At 40.1% G+C, this 21,698-nt stretch overlaps 1 protein-coding gene across 2 annotated transcripts in view; it reads right to left on the bottom strand.

The window, feature by feature from the left end:
• Positions 1-19,774, bottom strand: part of lrrc40 (leucine rich repeat containing 40) — a 92,592-nt gene extending 72,818 nt beyond the window's left edge. The window contains exons 1-4 of one of the 2 annotated variants that reach the window (XM_072273840.1): positions 19,542-19,774; positions 15,195-15,376; positions 13,770-13,843; positions 1,409-1,538 (exon numbers count right to left, since the gene is read on the bottom strand). In XM_072273840.1, the coding sequence (XP_072129941.1) occupies positions 1,409-1,538; positions 13,770-13,843; positions 15,195-15,376; positions 19,542-19,686 (531 nt within the window). In that variant the 5' untranslated portion in view covers positions 19,687-19,774. The remainder of the gene's footprint in view (positions 1-1,408; positions 1,539-13,769; positions 13,844-15,194; positions 15,377-19,541) is intronic. The other variant, XM_072273839.1, reaches the window with a different exon arrangement.
• Positions 19,775-21,698: the final 1,924 nt, after the last annotated feature.

The raw sequence follows: 21,698 nt of genomic DNA, 5'->3' as shown, positions 1-21,698 counted from the left end.
CTTATCAAATGCTTTGCTGAAATCCATATAAACTACAACTACTGCTCTTCCTTCATCAATGTGTTTAGTCACATCCTCAAAAAATTCAATCAGGCTCATAAGGCACAACCTACCCTTGACAAAGACATGCTGACTATTCCTAATCATATTATACCTCTCCAAATGTTCATAAATCCTGCCTCTCAGGATCTTCTCCACCAACTTACCAACCACTGAAGTAAGACTCACTGGTCTATAATTTCCTGGGCTAGCTCTACTCCCTTTCTTGAATAAAGGAACAACATCCGCAACCCTCCAATCCTCCGGAACCTCTCCCGTCCCCATTGATGAAGCAAAGATCATCGCCAGAGGCTCAGCAATCTCCTCCCTCGCTTCCCACAGTAGCCTGCAAATGAAATGGGCAGCTTTCCCTGAATGGTGTTGCATTTCTTCAATATCATTGTGGATGCATTTAGCTAGATTATAGCAGGTGGACATTATTCCTTCACATTCCTTGTGAATGGTAGAAAGGCTTTTGGACATCAGGAGGCAAGTCACTTGTTGCAGGGTAGCCAGCCTCTAATCTGCTTTTGCATCCACAATATTACTACGGCTGGCATAATTAAATTTCTGGTCAAAAATTACACTAAAAACATTGCTGATAGGAACTGTGAAGATGTTGATACTACAGAATGTCAAGAGATCGCTGAAGACTCATTAGGTAAACTTGTGTGGTGCGTATGTACTTGCCACATGGACACTGGTGAACCAGCTAAAGATGGTTTTGCCTAAGGCATTGACCTAAAGAAGTTTTGCAGCAATTTCCCAGGGTTTCAATGACTGCCTTCCAACGAACAACTGTACAAAGTAGGACTCTAACCATTAACATCTTTCCCTCTTCATTGCTCATTGACTTTATTATCACCAAGACTTCTTGATGCTACACACTGTTGAAAGTTGCCTCAATGTCAAAGGCAGTCACCTTTTACTTTATACATGGATTTTAGGACTTTTTTTCCTATGTTTCGACCAAAGATCTGACAAGTAGTCCTAATGAAACACAAAATGCTAGAAAGCAGGCAATGGGTTAGCAAGTCAAAAAAAAACAGATTCTAGAAACATAAAACGGAAAGCTGCTGGAGTCACTTGAGTAGATCTAACAGCAACTGTGAGAGAAATGTAAATACTGTTTGTTAACATGATAGATGGTATTTTCCAATGTAATGCTAATGATTGAGAGTAATCATTTTGAGTGGTAAAGAACTCTTTTCGATTTGTCCTGCTTTTTTGGATCAACACAGATAAAAAGACAATGTAACATAAAATGTAAATTAAGGGCAGTTATTGGTTAATATTTGTTGTTTTGTCAAAATGCAACCTGTGGCTGTTTGAGATATTCTAGGCAACTTTTATGATAAGTTCAACATACCAGGTCTTCCAAATGAACAAGGTGACCTATACCATCTGGAATCCTTTCCAATTCGTTATGTTGTAGTTGCAGATTTTTCAAGGTCCTTAAATTCCAAAGTTCATCTGGCAGCTCCGTTAGTTTATTGTGGCTAGGAATTGAAAGACAGTAAAAGTTTATGTATTGACCTGTTTACATATTTTCTACTACAACACACCTACATGTACTCTGTGTGATCTATAATAAAATAAAAAAATCATGGCACTTGTGAAAAAGCAATTCCCACGTCTTCCATTGTCTTGAAATAATAAAGTATTCAGAGTGAGCCTGTGAGATTAAGTTTTAAAACTACTTCATATGTAGAACTTGAACGCGTTTGTTTCATTCTAAGTTATTACTTCATATATATTTTCAGTCAACATTCTGTAGTACACAATCACAAATATCAAAAAATATGAATAATATGGCACTTTTAGGGCTCCAGTGATATTGGATCAACAGATATAACAGATTATTTAATGTGACTCCTATTAATACACCAATGCACTTTTATTTCACATTTTTTAAGATGCTACGCACCACTACATCAAGTTGATTTTAAATGGAACATGAGAACAGACCACAAGAAGTTTACAAGGAGCATAGGAGCAATGCAGAAGTTGATACATTCTTGACTGGTCAGGGCATGAAGGGTACCAGGGAGAAAACTGGATCAGCCATAATGAAATGGCAGAGCAGATGTGACGGGCCAAATGGGCACAGAAAGGGAGACAGATTCTGGAACGGTGCAATAATAACAAGGTTGTCTTGATGGGAAATTTTAATTTCCCCAATATTGATTGGCATTTCTCTATAGCAAGGGGTTTAAATGAGGTGGAGTTTTTTTTTTAGGTATGTTCAGAAAGGTTTCATGGCACATTTTGTAGATAAGCCTACAAGAGGAGAGGCTGTACTTGATCTGGTATTTGGAAAGGAACCTGGTCAGGTGCCAGGTCTCTCAGTGGGACAGCATTTTGGAGACAGTGATCACAATTCTCTTTACCACAGCACTGGAGAGGGATAGAATAGACAAGTTAGGAAAGTGTTTAGTTGGAGTAAGGGGAAATATGATGCTATCAGGCAGGAACTTGGAAGCATAACGTGGGAGCAGATATTCTCAGGGAAATGTTTGGCAGAAATGTGGCAAATGTTCAGGGGATACTTGAGTGGCATTCTGCATAGGTACATTCCGATGAGACAGGGAAAGGATGGTAGGGTACAGAAACCATGGTGTACAAAGGCATTTGAAAATCTAGTCAAGAAGAAAATCTTACGAAAGGTTCAAAAAAAAAACTAGGTAATGATCAAGACCTGGAAAGTTATAAGGCTAGCAGGAAGGAGCTTAAGAATGAAATTAGGAGAGCCAGAAGGAGCCATGAGAAGGCCTTGCCAAGCAGAATTAAGGAAAGCCCCAAGGCATTCTACAAGTGCTTGGATAGCAAGAGGATAAGACGCGAGAGAATAGGACCAATCAAGTGTGACAGTAGAAAAGTGTGTATGGAACCGGAGGAGGTGGCAGAGGTACTTAGTGAATACTTTGCTTCAGTATTCACTACAGAAAAGGACCTTGGCGATTGTAGGGATGACTTACAGTGGACTGAAAAGCTTCAGCATATAGACATTAAGAGGATGTGCTGGATCTTTTGGAAAGCATCAAGTTGGATAAGTCACCAGGACCAGACGAGATGTACACCAGGCTACTGTGGGAGACGAGGGAGGAGATTGCTGAGCTTCTGTCAATGATCTTTGCATCATCAATGGGGATGAGAAAGGTTCCGGAGGATTGGAGGGTTGAAGATGCTGCTCTCTTATTCAAGAAAGGGAATAGAGATAGCCCAGGAAGCTATAGACCAGTGAATTTTACTTCAGTGGTTGTTAAGTTGATGGACAAGATCCTGAGAGGCAGGATTTATGAACACTTGGAGAGGCATAATATGATTAGGAATAGTCAGCATAGCTTTGTCAAAGGCAGATCGTGCCTTATGAGCTTGATTGAATTTTTTGAGGATGTGACTAAACGCATTGATGACGGTAGAGCAGAAGAGGTAGTGTATATGGATTTTAGCAAAGAATTTGATAAGGTACCCCATGCAAGGCTTACTGAGAAAGTAAGGAGGCATGGGATCCAAGGAGATCTTGCCCACAGAAGGCAAAGAGTGGTTGCAGATGGGTCATATTCTGCACGGAGGTCGGTGACCAGTGGGGTGCCTCAGGGATCTGTTCTGGGACCTCTTCTCTTTGTGATTTTTATAAATGACTTTGATGAGGAAGTAGAGAGATGGGGTAGTAAATTTGCTGATGACACAAAGGTTGGTAGTGTTGTGGACAGTGTGGAGGGCTGTCAGGTTACAGTGGGACATTGATAGGATGCAAAACTGGGCTGAGATGTGGCAAATGGAGTTCAACCCAGATAAGTGTGAGGTGGTTCATTTTGGTAGGTCAAATATGATGGCAGAATATAATATTAATGGTAAGACTCTTGGCAGTGTGGAGGATCAGAGGGATCTTTGGGTCCGAGTCCATAGGACACTCAAAGCTGCTGTGCAGGTTGACTGTGTAGTTAAGAAGGCATACAGTGTATTGGACTTCATCAACCGTGGGATTGAGTTCAAGAGCCAAGAGGTTATGTTACAGCTATACAGGACCCAGGTCAGACCCCACTTGGAGTACTGTGCTCAGTTCCAGTCACCTCATTACAGGAAGGATGTGGAAACTATAGAAAGGGTGCAGAGGAGATTTACAAGGACGTTGCCTGGATTGGGGAGCATGCCTTATGAGAATAGGTTGAGTGAACTTGGCCTTTTCTCCTTGGAGCGACAGAGGATGAGAGGTGACCTGATAGAGGTGTACAAGATGATGAGAGGCATTGATCGTGTGGATAGTCAGGGGCTTTTTCCCAGGGCTGAAATGGCTAGCACGGGAGGGCACAGTTTTAAGGTGCTTGGAGGTAGGTACAGAGGAGATGTCAGGGGTAAGTTTTTTTTGACACAGAGAGTGGTGAGTGTGTGGAATGGGCTGCTGGCAATGGTGGTGGAGGCGGATACAATAGGGTCTTTTAAGAGACTCTTGGATAGGTACTTTGAGCTTAGAAGAATTAGAGGACTATGGGTTACCCTAGGTAACTTCTAAAGTAAGTACATGTTCGGCACAGCATTGTCGGCCAAAGGGCTTGTATTGTGCTGTAGGTTTTCTATGTTTCTACTTCAATGCTGAACTGTTCCAACAATATCATGTTGAACCCCCATTCTCAAAGTTCTTCAAATTCATGGTCATTTAAAGCCTTATTCCCTGTACTCGTAACACAGATTGTCCTGTTTAAATGCTACCCATGCTTATTGATCTCCAATGGCTCCTGATGAATCAACACAGTTTCTTTAGTGTCTTACCATTTTTGAATTTAAAATACTATGACGGTCTGACCCTTCCTCTGCATTCTCCTCCCACTCTAGCATATAGCGGCTAGCATAAAGTATACAGCGCTAGCAACCTGTGTTGAATTCCTATCGTTGTCTACAAGGAGTCTGTACATTTTCACCATGATTTTGTGGATTTCCTCCAGATTTCTACCGACATTCCAAAGACACATGGGTTAGTAAGTGTGAGCATGCTATGCTGCACCAGAAGCATGGTAACACTTGCAGGAAGCCCCCAGCACATCCTTGGACTATGTTGGCACTGACACAAACGACATATTTCACTACAGGTGTTCCCCACTTTTCGAACGTTTGCTTTATGAAACCTCACTGTTACGAAAGACCTACATTAGTTACCTGTTTTCGCTAACAGAAGGTGTTTTCACTGTTACGAAAAAAAAGCAGCACGCGAAAAAAAGGCAGCATGCGCCCCGAGCAGCCGCTCTCCCTCGGATTCGGAACTGCATTCTAGCCGGTATTGCTTAAACACATGCCTGTGAGCAGCTGTTTACAAGATGAGTTCTAAGGTATCGGAAAAGCCTGAAAGAGCTCGTAAGGGTGTTACTCTTAGCGTAAAACTAGGCATAATTAAGCGTTTCGACTGTGGTGAATGAAGTAAGGACAAAGTGAGTTTGGCTTGTGGAAGTTGACGAAGATGATGTTAAGGAGGTTTTGGCATCCCATGACCAAGAACTGATAGATGAAGAGCTGATGCAATTGGAAGAGAAAAGGATAACAATCGAAACCGAATTCAGTAGCGAAAGTGAAGTCATCCAGGAACTGAATGTGAGGCAACTACGTGAGATTTTTGCTGCAATGATAAAGTAAGACTTTAACTTTGAAAGGGTACGTCGGTTTGGGCATATTTGCAGGATGGTTTGAGTGCTTACAAAGAACTGTACGATAGAAAAATGCGCGAGGCTCAGCAGTCAAGCAAGCCTTCCACATCAGCCACAGCAGAGGACGAACCTCGACCTTTGACATCGAGGCGGGTAGACATAGAAGAAGATGACCTGCCTGCCCTGATCGACGATGAGATGACACCCGTGTTCCACCAACCCAGTGGTCCTAACCCCCAGGCCGCGGACGGATACTGATTCGCGGAGAATGCAGCGATAGCTGGGACGCACCCAGCACATCTTTAAGAAAAAAGCCAAAATAAACAACCTAATTAATTAGGTGCCGCCTGGCACGTAATTATCGGCCCAGATCAGAGGCCATTGCCAATTGCGTCACCTCTGATCTGCGCTGACATTTATGTGCCGGGTGGCACCTAATTAATTAGCATGTTTATTTCGGCTTTTTTCTTAAAGATGTGCTGTGAGCCTCCCGGCTACAGCTGTACCCCTGCATGCTCCACGAATCGGTATCGGTCAGCGGCCCGGAGGGTGCGGGCCACTGCACCACCCAAACTCCGACGACTCAGCCTAACACACCATCAGTGTGCTCTGCGCTGTCTTCCAGATTCCCATAAGTGATACTACACTGCACATACATTATTTCTACTTTATATCGGCTGAGTATTTTTATGTGTTACTTGGTATGATTTTGCAGCTTCATAGGTTAAAGGTTACTGCAGAGAGTGTTTTTGCCAACAGCGCTTGCATGAGATTTTCGCTATGGAGATCTGTGCCGGCAATGATTGTGGAAAAGTATTTCTACTTTATATAGGCTGTGTATTTATCATATCATTCCTGCTTTTACTATATGTTACTGTTATTTTAGGTTTTATGTGTTATTTGGCATGATTTGGTAGGTTATTTTTGGGTCTGCGAATGCTCACAAATTTTTCCCATATAAATAAATGGTAATTGCTTCTTCGCTTTACAGCATTGCGGCTTACGAACCGTTTCATAGGAACACTCTACCTTCGGGTGGTGGGGGAAACCTGTATATGCTTCAATGTATTTGTGACAAATAAAGTTAATGTTTAATCTTTCAAGTCTTTGAACATTCTCGATTTTATTTGCTCCATCCTAGGTTGCTAGGCTTTCAGACACCAAGGCCCTCACTCTGAGACTTCCTTCTTTAATTCTCATGGCCTCTCTTCTGAGGCCTTCTAACCCACTTAGTTTACAAATCTGGTTCAGTTTGCCTTTGTATCTTGCATAATACTTACGTAAGATGTCAACGGTTACAGGCTTTGCAAATGGAAAGGAAAACATTTTAAAAACAGAATTTAATGTAAAATAAAATAATTAAAAAAGGAACTTTAGAATTTCACAACTATTAACACCTGATGACTTCAGCAATATCTGATAAACAATTTCATGAAAGTAATTTTGGTTTTCATCTTCAGAGGAACATATCATACATTTACTATCATCTTCCTGTAACCTTTCAATCTATAAATCAAAACTCAGTCTAATTTATCCTCATTGTCTATACCCCTTCTCAGTGGAAAATGAGAATGCTTACTAAGCTCAAAACTTGGCCTGAATGAGGTGGTGCACATTATTAGTAGCAGTGGAAATATGCACCACCATAATTATGACCTCATGCCCAACATATTTCTGGTTTAAGATGGTACTACCAAAGACATGTAACGGCTTATTGGTAGTTCAAAAGCAAAGAAATTTGATTAAAAATATTACAAATAACTGTTCTTGAAGAAAATTGTGGTAAGCTATCGCAAACACTGAAGAGGCGAGTGAAGGCAAAACGAACTCGACAAATGTGCCCTGCTGGTGCATTGCAAAATTGATGCACTTGGAGTTGCAGCCGTGCTGGTTGAAATGAACAATTCAGAGAGAAGACGAGGCTGAAGAGCTCTGAGGCCCATCGAACTAACTTGGCTGCAAGGGTGGATCACTCTAAGCACCGAGTCGATGTGCAGAGATCACGAATAGCTTCTTCAGCAGTGAAATCTAGGACCGACGCAAATTGCTGGGTGGCACGTTCTAGGCCCGGGGTGATTCACCAGTGCGGAGCTCAGGTCCTAATGCGAAGTACAATCCGCTGTTCAGACAATTTAAATGCCGGCCCAGATAAACTGGGGGCTTCTCTCTCCACGGCACTATGATTGTGAAACTGTCCCCAGCGGCTGTGCTTCTTGTCTGCGAACTTTGCAGTGATTTGCCTTGCTAATACGATAAACTGAATACCAAGGCTTTGGGCAGCTGTGGGGATTTGGATCTAAGGATTCAATGTGGTTTGGAATGCTGTTGTTGTTGTTGCTTACTTCTATTGTTTGTATGATGTCTTTTTTCCCCTCTTTCCTCTGTGTGCAGAGATGGTTGGCAGTTGGCCTGTATTTTCTTTTAAATTGGGTTCTTTCGGGTTTTTTGCTTTGCGGCGGCATGTAAGCAAACAAATTTCAAGGTTGAATAATTTATACATTATTTGATAATAAATGTACTTTGAACCTTTGATTTTGCCATTCAACCTGATCTAATGAGGTTTGCAGAAAAGCACGACAGGAGCAGTGCCAGGCATACCCAAAAGTAAGGTACCAAGTTCAAATTCAAATTTATTGTCGTTCAACCACAAACATGTACACAGATATATGAAAATTGTTCCTCTGGGGTCATGGTGCAGAGCACAGTACATGTAGTTATGATCCAGCACATACAATCACAAAATAAAATTAGCACAAGTCCCTGAGCAGCAAGGCCTGAAGATCGACAGCTTGACAAAGTGCAAGGTGCCTGCTTAAGACAGACAATAATACAATAAGATACAGAAGCAGAATTAGGCCATTTTGGCCCATTGAGTCTGCTTCACCATTTCATCATGGCTGATCCATTTTTTTCCTCTCAGCCCCAATCTCCTGCATCCCCGCCTCTCCTCCTCCACCACCCCACCCCCATATTCTTTCATGCCCTGACCAATCAGGAATCTATCAACCTCTGTCTTAAACATACATAGACTTAGCCTCCACAGTTGCCTATAGCAATGAATTCCACACACTCACTACGGTCTGGCTAAAGAAGACAGTATAATGTTACTGGCACTAACAAGCAGTTAACTACTAAAACAAGCAGTTGTATAAATATGTGAAAACAACAGCAATAGAAGATGAAAAGTGACCAGTGCAGGATGAGAGCGCGTCTGTGAGTTGGGGAGCGGGAGGAGGAGGGGGCAGGGCATTCAGACAGGTGTACTATACATGTGTGCCAAGTGGCTGCAGGGTGGTAAGAAGTCTAACAGCCTGGGGAAGAAGCTGTTTCCCAGCCTTATAGTTCTGACTCTTATGCTACTAACAGCAGGAGGTCAAAGAGACTGTGGGAAGGCTGGGAGGGTCCTTGACACTTACATAGTCCTACCACCATTGACTGATTACTTCAGGAATATGATGGAATAATTACCAGCTTGATAAAGCTGTGTCACAGAAGCAAAGTGTGGATGAATCATAATAGAAGCCAATCTTCCTTCATTCCACATAACATCAAGAACTAAGGGAGCGCACATCTAGTGGTGTTGCTGCCTCAGTTCCAGTGAACATGACTGAGAGTCTCCTTCAAGCGCTCCAATTTCCTCTCATGTTCCAAAAGCATGTAAGTTGGTAGATTAATTGTACATTATAAATTTCTTCTAGTACCTGGGTGAGTATACAATCTGCAAGACGTTGAAATGTGGGGAAATGAAAACATGTTATTAGTGAGGTAAGTAAGTGCTTGATGGATAGCGCCAGCTTGATGGGTTGAAGGGCCTGTATCCATGCTGTACAAATTCATGACTCTGGATGCACGTCTAACTAAGCTATTATACACTAAATGCGATACTGCCATCTATCCAACGCCAAAAATTGCCCCAGGTTTATCCCAGTCAAAAATAGGACAAAACTAACCCAGATAATTGCTATTCAATGTAATTTTAATCATCAGCATGGAGGGCATCATCAACTATGTGATCAAAAATTATCACTCTCCAATAACCTGCAAAATTCACGACTACTTAGCTCCAAACCAGTCTTGGTTTAAACATCAACTAATGTGCTGACTTGCAAAGATGAAGCAATGGTGATTGGTTTGGCATCAGGCCAGCATTAGACCAATGTGAGGGGAAAATGCTGCAAACAACTGGAGGCACAATTCACACAGAGAAGATAGTTATAAATGGTGAAGGTCAACAGTCCCAGCCCTAAGAATATGCTGTTGAAGTTACTCTAATTCGTGTCTTGGAGGGAACATCATCTGTTATTTCAACAATGAGCTTCCTCTCCATCATAAAGTAGGAAGAAAAATATTTGTTAATGGCTGCACAGTGGTCAATTCCAAACAACACCCTTTAGCGAATCGAACAGCAAGCAGCAGCACCGACAGTGCCAGTTATTAAGTCCAAATGATTACCATTGATATTCACTGGCATTATCATTTTGCACCATCGTGCGATTACTATCTAACACAAAACCTAGTTATTGACTAAAAGAGAAAGACTGTTGATTTTATTCTAGTTTTATCTGATTAGTAAACTCTAATGAATGTTTCAAGTGTTTTCTGTCTCACCAAGGTCTACATACAAGGATAAGACTGATCTTTGAGTGAAGCTGTTAAACAGGGAGAAGGCAAATTACAACAATATTAGGCGAGAACTGAAGGAAGTAGGTTGGAACCTGCTATTTGAAGGTAAATCAAGAAAATCAAGATCTAATATGTGAGCGTGTTTAAAAGCCAATTGATTAGTGTTCTGGACTAACACCAGCAAGGTTGAAAGATAAGAATGTCACAGTTTGGGAACCTTAGAGACAAGAGATAATATAAATTTTGTCAAAAAGGGAAATGACAAACATGCAGTCTTTCAGAAGTTGAAGGCAGGCAAGACCCTTAAAGAAAACAAAGAGAGAAGAAGGGAAACAAGAAGTTAGGAAAACTAAAAAGGGGCTATGAAATGCCTTTGCAAGAAAGACAGGATAACTAGAAAAAAGGTTTGTTCAAGAACAAAGATTTATTCATTAACTTGAGGAAGTGGGTAAAGTAATTAATACTTCATATCTGTATTCACCAAAAAGGACATGAATGATAATGAGATTAGCAAAAATATGTTGATATTTGAGGGCGTTTTGATATTAAGAAGGAGATGTAGTGTTTTGAAATACGTTATGGTGGATATGTCCCAAGGGCCTGATGGAATCTTTCCAAGTATACTGAGGGAGACAAAAGAGGAAATTGCTGGGGTCTCAAAAGAAGTCTTTGTATCCTTTTTATTCATGAGTGAGGTGCCAGAAGAGTGAAGAATAACCAATCTCCTATTTTAAAAAATAGAATAATAGATTTCAATCACAATGTTATCATCATTCATCTGATGACTATTACAATTCCAAATTACTAGATAGTATCAATCTAAGTGTCAATCTTTAGACCACATTTTAATGAAATTAATATACTTCTAAAATTTGAATTGTCCTAAAAACAGAACATTGTATTTTTGCAAGCATGATTCTATGTTATAAATATTTCCTGTACAACATGCCTAATAAATCAAACTTCAAAAATGATTGAAAACCTAACTACAGAAGCTGGAAATACTCAAACTGCCAAAAATGATTGCTCAGCATTCAAGTGTTTTTCCCCATTACGCCAGGAAGCACAGACATCAGGACTTGGTCTAGTGAAAGATTATCAACCTGAAACATCAACTGTTTCTCTCTCCATGGGTGATGTTTGACTTGCTGAGCAATTCCAACATTTTCTGTTTCTTCTGCAAAAGCTTCAGGTTGTAGAAGTTCAAACCACTATAACCGATGGATTGTAAACAATTTTCCAAGATCAGCCATATGATAATAAAATAGCATTCAACAAATTAGGACCTCTATATTAAAACATTCTTATCTGCAAATATTCTAATCTTATTTTTGAATGACTGATCATTTGCACTTTTGCGTAAAGTATCTTGCAAATTAATCAATACAATCAGAATCTGGGTATATTCTGCTCATAGGAGTTTCTCTACTATTACATTTCTAGCCCAGATACGATGATTTTGAGATCACTGGATTTGTTAAGTGTTCAAGAAATAGTGAGCCAGTGGTGAAATACAAATCTGACTGGATGAGATTTCTTGGAAGTAATTTTTAATTATACCCCACATACAGTCGGTGAAAACATTTATTTCTGAAATAATTGTCATAAGCCAGATGAGCAAAATGTTTTTATGTGCATCAAAATAATCAGTATAAGAACAAGGAATCAAAACCGGGGATTATGTGAAAATACCATTCATTGTCCTGTTCATAAAATGGGCAATTATAGTAACAATATGCTTAACTGCAATAAAATATTGCTCTATCTTCAGAACAACATAGATCATACTGGAAATAAGGTTGAATACAAAGCAAATATCGATAAACGTTGATCAGTTTCAATCCGGATCACTGGGTGAAGTTAGTCACCAAATTACAGGAAGACTACTCCTACTACCACCACCAAGGAAATTCCAGTCTCAAAGATTTTGTGCTAATTTTACCATGAAAAGTCCCAAGCCCGGCTGCGAAAGGAGGGCTGGGCATGGGGCTACCAACCCCACCCTGTAAAAGACTAGTACTACAGAAGCTCCAAAGACCTCATCCCTGGGAGAGGAAGGATCTTCGGCTAGAAAACATATGAAGTTGTGTGGTGAAAGCAGAAACCACAGGGCAGATCAACCTTTGGCCCAGGACAGAGGAAGCTGGTGAGCTGCTGTTGGCAGCCTATGGCCCAGTAAGGGTGATAGGCTTAAGAAGAAATATAGATTTTAATTGCACAACAACAGAAAACTGTGGAAATATTTAGGAAATCAGGCAGGAACTGCGGAGAAAGAAAAGTTATTTGATAAGATCTTACAATGCCAGACTTTAATTATTTAAATAGTAATGAACTGCAACTCTATTGAAATTCCATAGTTTTTATAGCTAGAAAAGATGAAAGCAAACCCTTGTCAGCTGTTAAAACTTTCAAGGGCTTTTTGTATGAGCGATTTCTTTACTCTTGCAGCTTCTATCTCCATCAGAACACAAAATCTGGTATAGTTCAGACTAGATCACCACATCCTGAGCAAATGCAGGCGAGGAGAGAACACAGGGAGCAAAGTTGGTTGGTTAGCCAGCCGGAGCCAATAAAATCTGATTCAAATTTGCAAGTAGACTATCTTTTTCCACCAGGAAATGCCATTTATCTGAACCATTAGTTCTGCTTTCCTTCAGAAAATTCTGATATTCAGATTTCTAGCTCTATTTGATTCCACATTATGTTAACAAGGACTGCTGAGAACTCCATTTTAAAAAAAGGTGTGTAACCTAACTCACTTGTTCAAGAACTTAATTTAAAAAGTTAATACTAAGGACTGCAGATGCTGGCATCTGAAGCACTGGAATAACTTAATGAGTCAAGTAGCTTCTATGGAGGGAAATAGACAGTGGATGTTTTGGGTCAAGAACCTTCACCTGGACTCGAACCAAAGTGTTAACTGTTCATTTCCCTCCTTAGATGCTGCCTGACCTGCTAAATTCCTCTAGCATTTTGTGTGTATTGCTCAAGAATTCCAGCATCTGCAGAATCACTTTTATCAGAAGTAACATTCTGATGTTTAGAGAATGTCAGAAATTTGACCTAGGCAATCATTGATCATAAGAAAAATAGTATGTACCAGAACATATGATCTTATTTTTAAAACTTAGAAAAAGAACAAGATTTTCACTCAAAAAGATAATAAACTGGTGGCCAACTGCATCAAGGCCTTGAGCCAAAAAAAATCAAAGGACAGAATGAGTGAGCTGAAGATGGACAAACTCAAGATCCGTTCAAGTAACTACAACTGATTAATATAGTAAGAGAAAAGATTGAAGTTCTTAAAAAAATAAAATAGGGCAGGCCTTTTACTCTTAATCATTTTCTGTATTTGAAAATTCTTACATTCTTTCCAAATGCCATTTAATCTAAAATGAATTCTGCTTTGTTACTCTGTCATATATTAAACACATTCATATATAAAAGTGAACTTATCTGAGGCAGTACCTGACATTGAGCTTCTGGAGATTCAGCAACTGTCCGATTGCTTGAGGAAGAGAAGTCAGCTGATTGTCATGGACCTAGAATCAATTTTAAAGAAATCAATACCTTGGCCTTCATAAAATTATTCATTATAAAGTGTACTATTCCAATTAATGCAAGTGTCATCCACTTAATGGATACTACATTTTTTTAAAAAGGGTTTAAGTGGATTCTTATTTTACTTCAATGTTTTGATTAGTCACTATTACATTTCAATAAAATGATAAATAATAATATATTGATTAATAGAATTAAAAGTTCTCATTTCAAAATGAACTTGGACCCAGAAGCTAATTTTTAATAATTTCCAAATGCAAAACGTATTATTTTAGTGAGATTTTTTTCTGGGATAGCTCATTTGAGAGCCTCTCTTGTTCGGGGTCGACCATGGAAGTTGCATCCCAGCCACCTACGTAGTCAATACACAAGCTAGTATGCAAGCCCATGCAGCAGTCTCCCCCTCTCCAGACAGCTGATGAACCCAAAGGAATGGCAGAGCTCGATACAATTTGGCACCAGCGGCATCACAGGAGTTGCCAGTCAATGTTGAACTCAACTTTGGACTGCCTTTGGGACTCCAGCTCCAGATTTTTCCTCAGGGTTTATTCCTGAGGCCTTCCCCATGAGAGGGTATAGCTGCAAGGCAGCAGAGGTTTGAGATCAGAGTTTTGCTTTTCCTAAATGGGGCTGACAAGCCTAAGATAGCCCAATTACAGAAGTATTAAGCAGTATTATAATAATTACATTGATGTAATAGAGGGATCCTTAAACAGAAGCAACAGTTGAAAATTTCAGTCACACGTACTTAATTATTGGTTGTTCCTTTGTCCCAGAAGGTAAAGGATTTGTACTTTAAATTGAAAATGAACTACTTGTTTGATGAACAGGGAATTGTACAAATGATAATTAACAATTTTTCAAGTTATTAAGGATCATAAATTACAATTAATAATTCCATTACAATATTTTATTAAATCCAAACTAATTCATTCATGGTAATTTTTAAAAAGGACACTGGTATTCAGAGAATGGTATTCAAACCGTTCAGTTTGATTGAGCATCCTTCTTGATATAGCCATTTCTTAGCAGATTGCCTGTGAGATTACCTGAATAAAGTTTCCTATCCTTTTTCATTTAAATACCTATTCTATCAGACTAGAAATGTGAGTGCCAAGCAAATCTTTATCCATGCCCAGAGTAAATTGGCGCTGGCTTAAATATAGTAATAACTGATTAAAATTGTTAGAAAATTTTTCAGCCTAAAGGCAGTAATTATTGTAGAAATTCTAACTTCCCATTTAAATTATTGTTTTATAGTCATGTAGTTTATTCACAATTATATTTTGATGCAGACTAGTTTTCAAAATACAATTATCAGCACATATTTACATCCAGTACTGTGAGGGCTGGTAGAAGCTGAATCTCTTCTGACAAGGACTCCAGTTTGTTGGAAGCCAGGATAAGTTTAGTTAAGTCTGTCTGATCCCACCACCGATCACTTGCATTAAACGAGACACTCAAATGACAATCCTCTGGTGGGTCCACATTTATCCGCCATACACTCTGGGGTACTGCAAAAATGAAGAGTTTAGTAAACAATTATGACAACTAAACCTAAATCTTAAAATTAGCTTAGAATTATGTATTTTCCTATAATAAAATCAGAAAACTCTTACATCCAATCATGACTAAAACTGGAAAGAGAATACAGAAAAAAATGCTAGCTACAGTAAAAAAAACTAAATCTAGCATGCTCAGCACCTGCAACACAAAAAAGAGCTGGATGAGCTCAGCGGATCAGGCAACATCTACCGAGGGCAATACATAATTGATGATTCAGCCAAGATTCCTGATATGAACTGGAAAGAGGGGAAATTTCCAATATGAAAAGGTGTGGAGCCAGAGCTGGTAGGTTATAGGTGGATTCAAGTGAGGGAAATAATAGGCATATGAAGGAAGACGGACAGTGGGAATGATGTAAGAAGCTGGGAATGATACTGGAAGTGACAAAGGGTTGAAGAAGACGGAATGACAGGAGAGGATGGCAGAACATGGAATAAAGAAGATAGGGAGTGGAACCAGTGAGAGGGATGTGCGGTGAGGGGAACCAATTGGATCAGAAGGAGAAAAAAAAAAAATCAGGAGATGGGACAGAGGGGAATGGTGCTCAAGAATTCTATGCTTATGCCATCAAGTTGGGAACTAGGGAACTACCTAGGCAGAATATGAGGTGCACTTTCTGTAATTCGCATTTGGCCTCAACCTGGCTATGGACAGACATGTTTGTGTGGGAATGGAAAATGGATTTAGAATGGATGTCCACTGAGAGATCCTGGCTGACGTGTTGGATGGAATGAAGGTGCTTGGTGAAGTGGATCCCCCAAAATGTGTCAGGTCTTACTGATGTAGAGGCTGCACTGGGGGTACCGGATGCAATAAATAACACTGAGTGATTCACATGTGAAAGGAGGGAGAGAGATGTTGAAGATAGACCAAATGGAGTTCAGAGTAGGATGGAAGTCCAGGAGCACAGCTGATGAAATACAGGAAACTGCACCAATATAGTTATTAATTTAGCTCAGAGTTTGGTGTGCAGACTGGCAGATTTCTCACACATTATTCTTATTAAAACTCCACTATCCCAACATCCACTTGATTTTATTATAGTACTGTGTAAAATCTAAAACAAATTGTCCTGAGAACTAGAGAAGTTTAAAGAGTGGAGGAAATTAAGCTCCAATGAGGTTCAAAGAAGTACAGAAAATTTTAAAGGCTCAGCATCTAGCACAGGCAAGTTACCTACTGAATCTTCAAGATTTCCAAACAATCATCAAATTTTTAGTATATTCTGCAACCAACTTTCTCTAGCTTCTGCCCAATTCCAACCCAACTCTGCTCCAGTCTCAAATTCCTGTTGAAAATCATGTCTATATCTTTATTAGCAGTTCTTTTCCAGGATGAACTCTCTAATTTTCTTCAAGTCCTTTTCATTCATTAACCCTGTGCTTATTAACCTACATAGTTTAAAGTCCCCAAGTACCTTGATATTGAATTTACCATCCTCCTTATTCAAAGGCCTCTAGTCATCCATATGTCTCTCAAGAAACTGCTTTTCGTCAACCCTGATCTTAATGGTATCTGGCTTACATGGTCTCACTATTATTGGCAGTTCCAACCTCAACTATCCAAATGCAAAGATTCACTCCTTAATCCTTTCTTCTTCACAGTTAAACTATCCATTTTAAAAGCTTATACTTGGAGTGGTCACTCCAAGTATTGACATACCAGTTACAAACTAAATTTGGACATCCCTAACTAAATCAAAGGTGGAGACGAATCAGCATATAGGAGGGAGACTGATAGAAAATCTAGCTGAGTGGTGCCACAACAACTTTTTATTCAATGTCAGCAATACCAAGATGATTATTGACTTCAGGGGGAAACCGAAGGCCCATGAGCCAGCCCTCAATCAGACATCAGAGCTGGAGAGGATCAGCAACATTATATTCCTCGGTGTTATCATTTCAGAGGATCTGTTCTGAGTTCAGCATGTAAAGTGCCATTATAAAAAAAAGTATGACATAGTCTCTACTTTCTTAGAAGCTTGCATAGATTCTTCATGTCATCTAAAACTCTGACAAACTTCTATAGATGTGTGGTGCACAGTAGATTGACTGGTTGCATCATGGAAACAGCAATGCCCTTGTACGGAAAGGCTATAAAAAGTCGTGGATACAGCCAGTCCATGACAGGTAAAGCCCTCCTCACCTTTGAGCACATCTATACGGAGTTCAGTGGCAGAAAAGCAGCATCCATTATCTAAGTCCCTCAGCATTGAGGCAATGCTCTTTTCTCACTGCTCGTTAAGAAGGTGGTACAGGAGCCCCAGCACCCACACCACCAGATACAGGAACAGTTATTACCCCTCAACCATCAGGCTCTTGAACTAGAGGGGATAACTTAACTCATCCTACCGCTAAACTGTTCCCACAACCTACAATTCTTCATCTCATGTTCCCGATATTTACTGCTTTTTCCACCCCCCCCCTTTTATTTTTGTATTGCAGAGTTTTATTTTACATAGATTGTTGTCCGTCCTGTTGGGTGCAATCTTTCATTGATTCTATTGTTTATTGTAATGTGTCTGTTCCGTTTTGTTCATTTTTTTTGTGCAGGAGGAGGGATTTGGAGGTTAATGTATCTGTTCCAATTTTGTTTTCTTGTATGGGGAGGGGGGATATGGGGATTGATACACCTGTTCCATTTTGTTCGCATTTTTGTGTAGGGAGGGGGGATTTGGGTTGATGGTCATGCCTGCTTTTTTTTCTTGGTTGTGTGGCTACCTGAAGAAGAATTGCAGAGTTGTATACTTTGATAATAAATGAACTTTTGAACCTAATTGCCCACAAGAAATTGTACATGGTGACATATGTACATTGATAATAAATTTATTTTGAACTTTGACTCTGCACCAGGATTAACAACCCAAGTTCATCATTAACATGATCTGAAAGGCTTGCAGTTCACTCGTTCATAAGATCTGGACTTATCCAGTTTCAGAGGTTAAAAAAAAAGACAGGAGCATGAATACAGACACAAAAATTCACATTTGCATTGCTTTTTAAATACAAATTAATCACTTCCACCATCCTAATACACTTGACTCCCCGTCTTCACATTATCCTACAAATTCTTTACTTTCAGATACAGTGTTTATCTAACTTCCTTTGGAATATTATAACTGATGATCCCTGGCAGTGCTTTCTAAGCAACAACCACACACAGACTTTAAAAATAAATGCTCATATCACCTGAGGTTTTTATTCATGGTGGCTGGCAAAACAATACCCCCTTTAATCAGTTATTCATTGGTAATTGACTATACTACCATGCAAGATCTTAAAAAATATTAAAATTGTAGAAAATTGCAGTATTAATAGGAATAATATTCAATCATCCATAAAATCTGCTGGTCCAGCACCACCAGTCAGGGTGTCAGAGGCGCACAGTAGGGGCTTTTACTGTATTGTCTTCACTCTCACATGTCTGTCAAGACTTGCCTTAACGTATATGTATACATACGACTAATACACATTACCTGCACAAGCCCAAGACTGATGCATGGAATACAAATCGCTTCATTACCGAAAAAACTGAAATGGAACTCAGGGCCAGGCCACTTCAACAAACATTTCCAGACCATGAAGCAGCAACTGAAGATAATTCCGTTAACAACACAGCCAATCTACGTGTAGTCACATTCTATCTCATGTTTTTTTTCTCGTCTTACCGGAAGTTATCTAACACTCGAAGTGTTTTGACCCCTAAATACCTACTCCCCTGCGATTTTCAGATGAGGTCTCTGGTTGACAATCCAAAAAGGAAACTTGTTTAGATTTTCCTTTCCTCAGATCAGGCAGAACACTAAACGGTTCTCCACAAATCGAACAATTCAGGAATCATTTTGCATCCTTTTAATGTTGCAAAACATCCCGTGCACTTTTTAAGGAAACGTTGAAACATTTACAGCTTGTTACATATATATGAATGCATATGCTTACGAAGAATTGGGAATTTATTTACTCAAATATTAAAATTCTGTAGGATCTGGCAAAAGTACTACAAAGTGCTTTCCTTATAATCCAAATCCCATTTATATATATTTTTTCTTTTAAGCAGGCCTCTTTCAGCAATCACTTATATGACCAAATCCATTATCCCTGCGCCCCTACCTACCCTCACTCAAGTCTCTGTTGGATAGGTTCAGCTGTCCACTCTTCCTTGCCGCTTTAATTAAACCAGCTGGTACAGGTTGCTCTTTCGGCTCAGGTTGAAATTCTGCCCTGGAACTGGCGAACCTGCCTCCTCCCCTGCGGGACATTGCTGCCGGAATCAACAGCACAACACGCCGGAATCCACACTCCGTCCGGGAAGCCGCTCACTCCCAGTCTGCGCCTGCGCACTGAGGCGACAGGCGTACCCACGAAACGAGCAATTGCGACCTCAATTGCCTCATGCAAATCATTCCGGGGGGGTTTGTCTTCCGCGATGTTAGTGGCTGCAAGGCTTGAAATTGATCTTTCATTGGCGAATTTAATATATTCATGGGTATATGAAATTGTTAACAGAAAACTAAACTTCTCTCCTCTCTGCACAGGACAGAGTTTCTATGGGGAAAAAAAACATTGTCCCTCTTCACAGATACTGTTTGATCTGCTACGAACTCCAACCGTATTTACTTTCTGACTTCAGGGCAATCACGTGCTGATAATCGCTTTCTTGGACTCCTGATGTGCAGGTATTCCGCCAGCGCAATTGGGCTGGAAGTTCCAGGATTTCCATCTTGTGAGAAGGAAGTGTAGAAATATATTTCCAAATCTGGATAACATTTGTAGTGGAGAGCAATTTATAGATGTTGGTGCTCGGCGTCTGCCGCTCTCTCCTACAATGCACTAGATTTTAACGGTTTCACATTTGGTATTAGGATACATTGGTTGGCCAACTGCAGTACATTTTATGAATGATACACATTGCAGCCATTATGTGTTAACGGTGAAAGAAATTGACGTTTACGCTGTAGAGTGGATGTGTTGACTTGGACAGTGCCAGATGGAGTGGCAAATGTCAAATACTTCATCACGTTTCTGAGAATTCTGATTCAGTCAGGATGACTTACGTGAATCACTAGTTACAATATATTCAGTCTCTAGCCTGCTCTGGAGCAACAATTTTATGGAATTTGTCCATTTTGTGGTTCATTGTGAGCACAGTAAGCACTTCAAAATGGAAAGTATGATGATTGGACTCCCACTTGTTGGACATGGCCATTACCTGACATTTTAGTAGTGCAAATATCAAAGAGATCATGTTATATCTGTTCAGAACTTTGGTATTCACACCCAAAATACTGTGCGTGAGCTTGGTTTCCATGTTACAAAATGATATTGAAACAATTTTTAATTTTAATTTTTTCTCTCTTTGGCGTTCCCTTGGGATGAAAGGCCACTTGATTCCACACCCACTCTATAATGTCTACCATGATTGATAAACCCAGTGTGGGAACCTCAGATTCTTCCACAGATGGAGCATAAGGTACCTGACAGGGCAAGGCAGATGGAACTTTGTGAAATAGTGAATTATTTCCCCTGTTGGATGCATTCTTTATCATTTACCTTGGGCTTCTGTGTTTCAGTTTCAGATTCTGATTTATTTATCACATAGAGCAAAATATGTCATTTGCATTAACCCAAGGATGTGCCGGGGCAGCCCACAAGTGTCACCACTCATTCAGGTGCCAACATAGCATGCCCTACAATGTTCCACATAACAACACAAGCAGCAAGCACAAAACAACAGCAAAATGAGGCATTTACCCATCACTCCCACACTCCTACCCACCCAGACAGGCCTCAGCAGAGGCCGCCTCCGGACCTTCAATCCTTGTGTCTAGATTTTAGGACCCACAGACGCGGACCTCCAACTTCGGATTTCACACCAGCACACTGATCTCTGGACCTTTGGACCTCAACTTCCGGACTTGCACGGACCGCAGACTCGTGACCCAGGGGCCTAATGACTAAGGATTTTTAGAATAGTTTTGCCAGTTATTATGCAGAAAAAATGTTTCCACATGTCAAGAACACTCTAGTCATTAATAATGGGAGAAGTGGATCTAAATTCACGGGAAATTGGCGACAATATTGGGGAAGGAGGGACCTGTTCCGATGAGAAAGGTTCCAGCTGAACTTTGCTAGGACCAGGGTTCTGGCATTTGGCATATCTAGGGCTGTGGATAAGGTTTTAAACTGAATAGTAGGGGGTGGGTTCAACAGTTTGGAAAAGTGAGAGTAAGCTAAAAGGGAAGGAGAGTGCAGGAGAAGTTACAAAATGCCC

The sequence above is a fragment of the Mobula birostris genome, chromosome 12, assembly GCF_030028105.1.
Source record: "Mobula birostris isolate sMobBir1 chromosome 12, sMobBir1.hap1, whole genome shotgun sequence".
Lineage (NCBI taxonomy): Eukaryota > Metazoa > Chordata > Chondrichthyes > Myliobatiformes > Myliobatidae > Mobula > Mobula birostris.
The sequence above is the reverse complement of the archived record's forward strand: the minus strand, read 5'-3'. Positions and strand labels throughout refer to the sequence as shown.